Here is a 10,638-nt window from a genome sequence, read left to right as displayed (position 1 = left end):
TACCCATAACTCTAAATCTGTTTTTTTAGCTCTATCTGACCAGCACTATCGTAAATACTGGCCTTGGACTGACTGATTGTTGAATGCGCTCAGCAATATTCCAGCTATACGGTGACGGTCTATAAATAATCGAGTGTGGACCAGACAATCTAGATATCACCGGAAATGGGATACAATGACACCTGTCAACCAAGTCCGCGAACCTGACCACCCGATTCCGTTAGTCGCCTCTTTCGACAAGCATCGGTTGCTGAAGAACCAGTTCTAACGGGGCTCGTCAAGGATGTCGCAGATGTGAAGGTTACTGGTGATCTTGTCCCATTTTAAGACACGAACTGTCTGACTCCAAGAACAGATTCTGTCCATTTAATAGCGATGGAATTAACAGACATTATAGATGAGTGGTGTGCAAGCTGACGAGTATGCAGTTGTATCTGAGCAAACGTCAGCAGAAGAGCGTACAAATCAAATGGTAAAAGGTGTTTATAGATAGTGTTTAACTGTCTAAGAGTGGCGTCATCTGCTTCTCTCTCGACTCTGTTGCAACGTAGGAAAAATCACGACTACAAACGATTGTCACAGTGAATAGAAGGCACATGGCAAATCCAGACCAGGAACCATTACACCACACCAACGGTACCCAAAGGACTGAACAACCTACATTCCTGAAAAAACACTGAAAATGTGTCAGTGAGACAATGTTTTTTTTATTGAAAGCAGATATGGACATAATAGCCTTGTGTATATTTCTACTTAGGAAGTAATTTTATTGTAGCTAAGTAACGTAACCAAAGTGATGAAAAGTAAAGGCTCAGGCAGTAACAACAGGAATCAACATCCACTGTGTGCATTTACGCAGGCATGCACTCGACGTCGTACTGAACGTGTCAGACGGCCAATGACGTCATTCGGAATAGCTCGCCATTCTTCTTGTCAATGCTTCACCCAGCTGATTTATGTTTTTTGAAGGATTTAGTCGACGACGGATTTGTTGATCAAGGTGACCCGACAAATGCTCGATAGGGGGCAAATCGCGTGAACATGGTGGCCATGGCAAAACATTATCATAGTTGGCATTAAGAAACTGACGTACAACACGAGCCACATGAGGTCTTGCGTTATCATGCTGAAACAATGCACCATGACAACTGGACGTAACACCAGGTCAGTGTAACGTTGAGCATTTAAATCACCGTCAATAAGAGCAGGTCTGTGTTCTCATTTCCACACATCCCACCCCATATCATCACACTCCCTTCATTAAAATAAAAGGTACAATCTCCTGGATATAACACTGAGCTGCAACAAAAAGGAAACCCTGCAAAGAGTTCTGGAAGTCAATCAAGACGTATTGTAACACTACCAGCATACAAACAAACATCACCCCATATAACTGGCATAAACACTTTAGTAACACCTTCAACTCTCAAACGTTTACGCAGTTTGATATACATGTACGAACAATTCTTGTAAATCATGATGTTAGTTGTGAACAAAGTAGAGATTGTGACGTTGTGACGAGATCTCAAATGATGAAATTTTGAACGCGGTTAAGAAACTGAAAATGGCAAATCTCCTGGGGCTGATGGTATTCCGACGGAGGCCATTAAGGAAACCTGTTCTATATTACCACCCTTTTATTAACGTCTTTTCAACGCGATTCTCGATACTGGTAGTTTTCCAGATTATCGGAACCTTGGTCACATCGTCCCGTTACATTTAGCGGGGGATAGAGAGGATCCCAATAACTACAAGGGAATTGTTCTCCTTGATATAATTAGCAAAGGATTCACAGGTATTCCAGATACCCGTATACAACTTCAACACGAGATATATACATCGAACGAGGCACTTTTAGCCGAATGTGGGAGATACCCTTTACGTGTAAACTATACATGTCACGAGTTGTTTCGTTCTGGATAGGTCTGCTTCGACAGCCAGACAATCGTAACTCACTTCGCTCGTATGATACGTTGAAACGTTTCGAAGATAATGGGGATGTTAGCTTGGCTTAGGCAGTACGATCAATCCTATTTCAACATGGCTTTACCTATGTATGGATATACCAAATGTTGGAAACTGCGAACTGTTTTCAAATATTTTTAAACAAAGTTGTCCATAGACAGTATTAATTTAAAGCCTCACAATTTCTTCTACATTCCACAGCGCAAACCGTTAAGCGCCCACATCAGAAGCAGGGCCATTGCATGGTTACAAGATGGTGAAGTGCTGTTCGCCGTCCACAGGTGTCTTCCTCTGCGGGAGAGGTTCGGCAAGAACTGTTCACGAAAGCGGTGTCAGTATGAACGACCAATGAACTTTAATTGTTCACGTACAAATTTAGTCGCCGCCCTTACGCTAATATACATAAACATTACTGTAACAGCACTAAACATCACTGTTTCGCCTTCGTGCGAATAACTAAAAGTAAAAAGTCGCCTTCCTGCGAAGTAACCGAATGCGTCTTTCGTTTGGTATGATCCAATGTTTAGAGACACGTGAAGGTGCCGGGTACTATGGGCCTTCAGCAACCCGTGCTCGCCATAAAAGGCGACCATGCTAGTCGTAAGAGGCGACTAACGTGATCGGGTGGTCTGGGTTGCTGACTTGGTTGACACATGCCATTAGTACCCATTTGTGGAGATCGATGCTCATGCTGTTGATCACTGGAGTGCCTGGTTCTGGCTCGATTATTTACAGACCGCCACCAGATAGCTGGAACATTGCTGAGTGCATCGTAAAACTAAACTCACTCACTCCCAATGTTTAGATAACTAAATAATAGCTGATACCAATGCGTTGTACAACTCTGAAATCAGATATTGGAGGGATTGGTACCCACATCACTCAAAAGTGTTTGCGATCCTTCTTCATATCCAAAATATAATTATCTTTAATTAATTGATTGTTCTCGTCACGATATAGCTGAATTATTGCCGATAAGAACATAACTAACAACTCGTACACTCACTCACTCAGGAGACCGTGGTCACTCGCACCTATCGCTTGTGAGTTTCGCGGACAAGGCCGAGGTGCTCTGATTGGATTGTGCATATATTCGTCACTTCCTGTTTCAGCCACCATTTTGCGAAATAAAAATAGTCGATCTTTGTTTAGCTGCGTCAGTGTGCGTACGGACAATTTTTCGACGGTGTATCACCCTGCCATTACCTTTGTAAAGAATATTCTCACATCACACAATGTCGCAAGCACGCCAGAACTATCACGAAGATTGCGAGGCGGGCATTAACCGACAGATTAACATGGAGCTGTATGCCAGTTACGTGTATCAGTCTATGGTGAGTCTTTGTAGCTTCGTGAATTGTCTACCTTCTCACGAATATCAGGAGCTCCGCATTTATATAACTTATTGTCCCTCATATTATTTACACAATCAATATAGTACAACATTTCCCATTCCTTGACGAATCTGTCCTTTTCTTATGGTGGATATTTGACATTGGAGTGATATAGTTTATAGTGTTTATGTAAGTTCAAGGTCTTAATTTGGAACGATAGTATTCACCATAATAGTAAGAGCTATGGATTTTCCAGGTTCGGCGTTATTTTTTCATGTCTAGTTATAACTTTAGGGGGGTTCCAGTAATTTTAGCGAAATATAGATCACAGACAACATTGGCATCTGATTTCATTCTGGTGCCCCACTTTGCAGTTGTTCAAATGTTCACAAATTTTCAGAATGTTTATATAGTCAGTATTGTAATTGTATGTTATGTTTAGCTTTGTCTTGCAGTGTGACTTGTCACATTTGTTTTTTATTGCGTAATGTAATAACCATGACAAATGGCAACATACAGAATATATATTTCTATGTTACACTAACTTACAGAACATAGATTTAAATCATCAGTGCTCCACCCCCTTTTCATGGAAACCAGAGTATTAAAGCTTCTAATCTTCTTGTTATATTTTGAAAATTCATCATGTGTAATGTTCAGAGAAATAAAATTACATCTGTTTCATCATTGATCCTGCTGAATGTGAGATTTTATACTCAAGAGCAGTTAATACATTTACCTTGTTTTTATACTACCAGATGCAGATGACTGATGGTACAGCAGTTGAATTTATAACTTAAGTGTACTTTACCTTTCCACATGTGTTCAGTATACAAATTACAATTGAATATGAAGTATAATTTTCTGATTTATGTTTAGTAGGTACATCACCACATGTTCATGAAGTCCAATAAATTAGGGTGATGAATCATCATGACAGGTACCATCTACACATTGTATTAAATCCATTATCATGTGTGTATTTTGGAGTATTGGACTATAAATTTTGTTCCTAGTAAACCAACCTTTGGTTGCAGTCTCGGAATGTAATTCAGCTTAGGATAAACGTTGTTTTACAAACGATCATAGTTTCAAATCACTTTGTTCGTTGGTGTCACAAGGGGGTATGCACATTATATGAACACCCAGAACAAGTAGGGTTAGTCACAGTTAATGCTCATCACGTACAGTTCATGCATGTGTTTTAGTGTTCTTACTATTGCGCTTACCCCCTTGTAATACAAACCAATAATAACGATTTGAAACTGCGAGTCCAAACTTGTAACCTTCCCATGTGTAAAAACGTTTTGCTACACCATTAGATCAAACCTGATGTCTTAGAACTTGAGATTAAAGAATTACACAGAAAATAGTAAATGGTAGTGGTTCGTTGATGATCATTCAACTAGTCATTTGCCAGCTCTGGAAATTGTATTACTGAAACATAACCCGATGAAGAGGTGATGACATCAATCAACTATTCAATTAACATACAATCAGCTTATTTCATCTCTTTTGTAATATTCACTTCATAACTTGTGCTATTTCAAGTGGTTCTTACTTGCTTACTTGAGGGAGTGAGTGAGTTGAATTTTGTGCCACACTCAGCAATATTCCAGCTATATGGTGGCAGTCTGTAAATAATAGAGTCTGGATCAGACAATCCAGTGATCAACAATATGAGCATCGATCTGCACAATTATAAACCGATGACAAACAAATCAGCGAGCCTGACCACCCGATCCCGTCAGTCACCTCTTACGACAAGCATAGTCACCTTTCATGGCAAGCGTGGGTCGCTAAAGGCCTATTCTACCCCGTACCTTGGCAGGTCCTCTCTTACTTATGAGACTCTGCATTGAAAAGTTATCCTTTGCATTAAACAAGAAAATTGTATACATTGTCATGTTTATATTCCATGTTTAGAATGCCTATCAAATGATAAACTCTGGATTATTAGATATATCCAGCTGAGATGATTTGAAAGGCAGAGCAGGAATTTCTGAGCATTTCACAATGGGGAGCTGCCCGTTACCATAGAAACTTCACACATACACAAGTATTTTTAGATCACTTGATTGAAAGTAGTGTTTGCAATACTTTGATTTACCAGCTGGCCATCATGGCCTGCTGCTACCTACAGGCTTTGAAATCTATAGGCGCTGAATGAAATCTGCTGACCCATTTTGTTAAAGTCAAACCAATAAAAACAAAATAGACTACATTGCACACAGGTTCGCACTGTTTCTTCAAAATCTAGCAAAGCCTATGCACAGGCAAACTGTAGCGCAAATGGGTTGCACAGCATAGATAGGCAACATACTTTCCTCGCTTCAGTTCGAAAAATATTTTTCATGTCAAAATAAAATATCTCCACCATGAAAAGTAGACACCTATGTCTTCACTTGGTTGTGCTCTCACATTTCCAACCCTATGTTGAACAATTACTCAATTGAAATATTTTTTATTCAACATTTTATACCAACTTATGGTAGATCAGACCATTCTTTGCCTCCATTACCCCTGCCAGCTTCTGGTTCAAAGGAGTGAAGGAACAGGAGGATATTATTCCACATGGAACACTTACAGTTACCTCCCCTGCTTCATTCGCCCATTATGCCAGAAGTGTTTTTATGCAGAATAAATGTTACGAAAATTCTAAAAATAGCGACGACAGATAAGACATATAAACCCCAACAGGTTCATGATAAAATTAGACAATATGGTATTTCGTTTTAATTTCTGCTTATTCTTGTTCCGTCACTCCGTTCAACCGGAAGCTGGCAGGGGTAATGGAGGTGAAGAACGATCTGAATAACATGGGTGGCGCTTAAAATGTTGAATAAAACAAAAAAGAGGAACCATTCCAATGAAAAATAATTGGCAAATAATTTACTGAAGGTCATAAGGGCCTGCACATATTTGAAACTGCTGGCCTGATTCAGTAACAACCCTGATTGAAAGTTGTGTGGTGTTAAAGATTTGTTTTCTTTTTCTTGATGTCCCATATTTGTGATGTTGCTGGGATACTACTACAGGCAACATGAAATCATACCAGTTTGCTTTTTGTCTTCAGGCATTCCACTTTGACCGAGATGATGTTGGTCTGAAAGGCTTCCACAAATTCTTTAAAAAGCAATCTGATGAGGAACGTGAACATGCAGAGAAATTAATGCAGTTCCAGAACTTGAGAGGTGGTCGCATTGTGTTGCAGAATGTGCAGGTAACAATATGTTATTGATTCAACTGAAATCTTGTGGAAGTGATGAAATATACCGTTCTTTTGATTGCAACTCTCTTCAGATGAGTATATGTACCTGTATGTATATCATTGTACATGTATGCCATGTTCACGGATAGCGTCTGACCCTCTGACAAATCTGGTAGATAGAAATCACCAATTCTGCCGACCTCAGTATCTGATTTATTATTTCACAATGTCTTTGTGTGAAGTTGTTTTTTGCGGCAAGTGACACTTGTTTGCTGTTTAGAAATCTTATGTTTGTTATCATATAATGTTAATAATTTCAATGCCAATTAAAAGAAGTGTCAAATCTGAAATGTTTGTTCAACTTTATTCTGTGGGCCCTGTGAATTTTCAGTGGGTCAGACAGACATCTTAAACTTACAGGACCCAATGTCCTGTTACTTTGAAAAACCATTGTGAACACTGTGTATATTTAATTGATTATTTGGTAAATTAACATTATTACGCTGCAACACTCAGAAAGCTTTCATATGACAAAGAAAATAAGCATGTGAAGTGGCTTTCATGATGTTTATCTTTCAGTCCATATGCCTGACAAATGTGATAAAGGTCATTTCTAACTCTTTCCTTGGATTCAGTTTCTATAAATAATCACATGTACATGTCTGCAACTTCAAGGAAGTATAATTTACATTGTGAAAAGGGATTTTTTTCTTCTATATTAATCAGTCCATCTGACTGTCCATCATCATTGTGAAAGCATAACCACTCAACCAGAGATTGATTTAGTGCCTTTTTACTTGCACTGTTGCAGCGTAATATTACAATGTGCTATCTAGTTATTAGTCAAACTTGCACTAGATGCAAGTCAGTTATTAAAAATCGAATCCCCAATAAATCTAACATCATAAGCATGCGTATGTCATATTTCATCTGAACTTTGAATACTAGAAGTTGTGACATGGAAGCGTTGCTATTTATGGACACATTTAGGTTCTCGTAAACAGGGATCAGCTGTTTTTCTGTGTTGCTATGGTTTCATAGGTACATCAAGGAAATAGGTTTATGTGCATCGAAACCTCTAGAATTTGGCTGGTGCAAGTAGGTTTATATCTTAGGTTGCACCAGGTGCAAGATGGTTAGTACATGTATCACTTAACACCTGATAACAGTGATGACCTGTTACTCGAAAGGGAGTGTATCAGTGTCCGAGGATTTGAGTTTGAAAGCAAGAACTGTCCATGTTCGGTTTGGGTGATGCACCATTATGCCTGAGTTCAATGGCTTTTATGTTTCTGGTAAATATCCAGTAATTTATTATATCTCCTTTCCATATTCAGAAGCCCGAGAGAGACGAGTGGGGCTCAGGTCTTGATGCTATGCAGTCCGCCCTTGCCTTGGAAAAAAACGTAAATCAGGCCCTGATTGACCTGCACGGAGTAGCTGATGCTCACAACGATGCACATGTAAGAATTGTCATATCTGTATAAAGGGGTGTATAACAGTGGGCTGTCCAATGATTCAGGAATTTGTCATTGGTAATTCGACCAGACAGGTTTATGATACAACCAGTGTAACAGAGGACTGTCCGATGATTCAGTAATTTGTCACTGGTAATTCGACCAGTCAGATTTATGATACAACCAGTATAACAGAGGACTGTCCGATGATTCAGTAATTTGTCACTGATAATTCGACCAGTCAGATTTATGATACAACCAGTATAACAGAGGACTGTCCAATGATTCAGGAATTTGTCACTAGTAATTTGACCAGTCAGATTTATGATACAACCAGTATAACAGAGGACTGTCCGATGATTCAGTAATTTGTCACTGATAATTCGACCAGTCAGATTTATGATACAACCAGTGACCATGATAATAGTTATCTCCCAATAGATTTTAAGCAAGGTAGTTTATTCCACACATATATTATACCCATAATGATGCACTAGTCGTTTCACAGTGTGGAATTTGGCATTACATGGTAGAAACAAGGACTGGTCACCTTGGTAACACCATACTTCGTGTGAGTGGGTTATTCCTGCTGTAACAATCTTAGACCTGTAAAGATCTGGGGTAGAATACGTCTTCAGCAACGCATGCTTTCCGTAAAAGGCACCTAACGGGATCAGGGGGTCAGCTTCACCGACTTGGTTGACACATATCATAGGTTCCCAATTGGAGAAATGGCCAGAAGAAATACTTCCTGTAATTTTATTGTAAAGAAAGTAGTTTGACTGTTCATGGAATGCAGTTGCCGACTGATAATGTCAGAGTTAGAGTCCTTGTGTATTTTTTATTTGTGGTGACAGAAATGCTGGCATTTGAGTTATGGATCATTTAGTGCAATATCACTCTTGAGTCATCATGATGTAGCACATTGATATTTGTGTGTAAAGTCTGTAGCACATTGATATTTGTGTGTAAAGTCTGTAGCACATTGATATTTGTGTGTAAAGTCTGTAGCACATTGATATTTGTGTGTAAAGTCTGTAGCACATTGATATTTGTGTGTAAAGTCTGTAGCACATTGATATTTGTGTGTTAAATCTGTAGCACATTGATATTTGTGTGTTAAATCTGTAGCACATTGATATTTGTGTGTAAAGTCTGTAGCACTTTGGTAAGCTCCTGTGGAACCTTAGTATTAGAAATAACAACTTAATTCCTGTGTTGAAATTTTCTTTTTATTTTGCTTTTGCAGATGGCAGATTTTATAGAGGAAGAATTTCTGAAAGAGCAGGTTGAGTCCATTAAACAGATCTCTGAATATATCACTTCTCTGAAACGAGTTGGACCAGGACTTGGGGAGTACATGTTTGACAAGGAAACTCTAAATGCCTGACCTTACATAACACACATCATCCTCGCATCTCGTCAAATGCATTTCTGCATACGTACCTAATGAATAAGATTTCCAAATCTGTTGTACCATATACTTAGTCTGTAGTATTTTACTTTGAAGCTCATCAAGTTTTGCACCATATCCCAAAGTGAAAGGGTATATTTTCATTGTGACGAAAGATGAATTATTACAAAATTTTGTTAATTGTGAAACTAGATTTTGACTTACTCTGTTGTATTTAGTTGTGTACTTGTTCATTTGTGTGGGTGTATTTTCTTTATGAATGTATAATGGTCTGCTATCAGATGTGGTTGAATGAGAATCGGCAATCAAAACAATTGTATATCTTTGTATTCTAATTACGGTCATGCATTGAGATTGAGAAACATTTATAAGCATGACGAAATAATGATAGTGTCTTATTAATTTCCATTGTTTTATGAGATGTACTGGTATGCATCATGATAACATGTTCCACACATGTTCCATACCTCAGACATTGCACAGAAATGCTGCCCTCATGGAATAGGAGGCCCACATTCATTTAAAGGCCAGTTTCTGTTTCATTTACAAGCCAGGAGCATTTTGTAGACATTTGATATTGTAATTCACTTCTAACAACTTAACACCTCTCAGAAATCAACAACTAGTTAACTTGTCTCGCATGAATGATGACATGAAACCAATGAGGAATTACTGTGTATTTTCACGCAGATGAAATATGTGCACAGTCGTATCACTGTAAACATGCTTTCCTACAGCAGTATTTTCTGGAGGCATCTACTCATGTATTTACTATAAGCGACATGTCGCCTACTGCAGGGATTATATACATGTGTCTGCTAGTTGTGGCATCTATACAATGTCAGATATTTTACGAGGTTCTATATAACTGGTTTATGCAGGTATTGTTTACAAGGCATGTAGTGGGTCAGTTTGTCAGATGTTACAAGAATAAATGTATGAAATGCAAGTGAACTCACTGACTGTTGTTATTCTGTATTTAAAATGGCAGCTTGTTCCGTATTTCATGGGCTTGCCTTTTGTCATTTCTGCATTATGTCCCGAGTCAATAAAGAAACTTCACAAAATGTAATTATTAAAAATAATGAATAATTTTTCTCTGATGAGACATCAATGTATCCAAAATGGGATCCCAATCTTTTGACTCTAGAAAAACGTTAGCAAAACCCACTCAAACCCATCCATTCCTTATGCAAATGGTGTGCGTGCAAAATCAAGTTTTCTTCATTTGCATGTGTTTGCATTGGCCTCAAGAAG

At 38.5% G+C, this 10,638-nt stretch overlaps 1 protein-coding gene across 1 annotated transcript; it reads left to right on the top strand.

The window, feature by feature from the left end:
• Positions 1 to 3,048: 3,048 nt before the first annotated feature.
• On the top strand, positions 3,049 to 10,302 carry LOC137261916 (soma ferritin-like). The gene is made up of 4 exons (XM_067799734.1): positions 3,049 to 3,299; positions 6,376 to 6,522; positions 7,848 to 7,973; positions 9,217 to 10,302. The coding sequence occupies exons 1-4, from the start codon at positions 3,201 to 3,203 to the stop codon at positions 9,355 to 9,357; spliced, it is 513 nt and encodes a 170-aa protein (XP_067655835.1). The 5' UTR covers positions 3,049 to 3,200; the 3' UTR covers positions 9,358 to 10,302.
• Positions 10,303 to 10,638: the final 336 nt, after the last annotated feature.

The sequence above is a fragment of the Haliotis asinina genome, chromosome 14 (assembly GCF_037392515.1).
Source record: "Haliotis asinina isolate JCU_RB_2024 chromosome 14, JCU_Hal_asi_v2, whole genome shotgun sequence".
NCBI classification, from domain to species: Eukaryota; Metazoa; Mollusca; class Gastropoda; order Lepetellida; family Haliotidae; genus Haliotis; species Haliotis asinina.
Note: the sequence above shows the minus strand (reverse complement) of the source record. Positions and strands in the feature narration are given on the sequence as shown.

Bases quoted from the DNA above. Each gene is read 5' to 3' on its own strand.
- LOC137261916 (XM_067799734.1), top strand. From the start codon at position 3,201: ATGTCGCAAGCACGCCAGAACTATCACGAAGATTGCGAGGCGGGCATT. The intron at 3,300-6,375 runs GTGAGTCTTTGT...TTTTGTCTTCAG, and splicing joins GTTACGTGTATCAGTCTATG to GCATTCCACTTTGACCGAGA. The intron at 6,523-7,847 runs GTAACAATATGT...TTCCATATTCAG, and splicing joins TTGTGTTGCAGAATGTGCAG to AAGCCCGAGAGAGACGAGTG.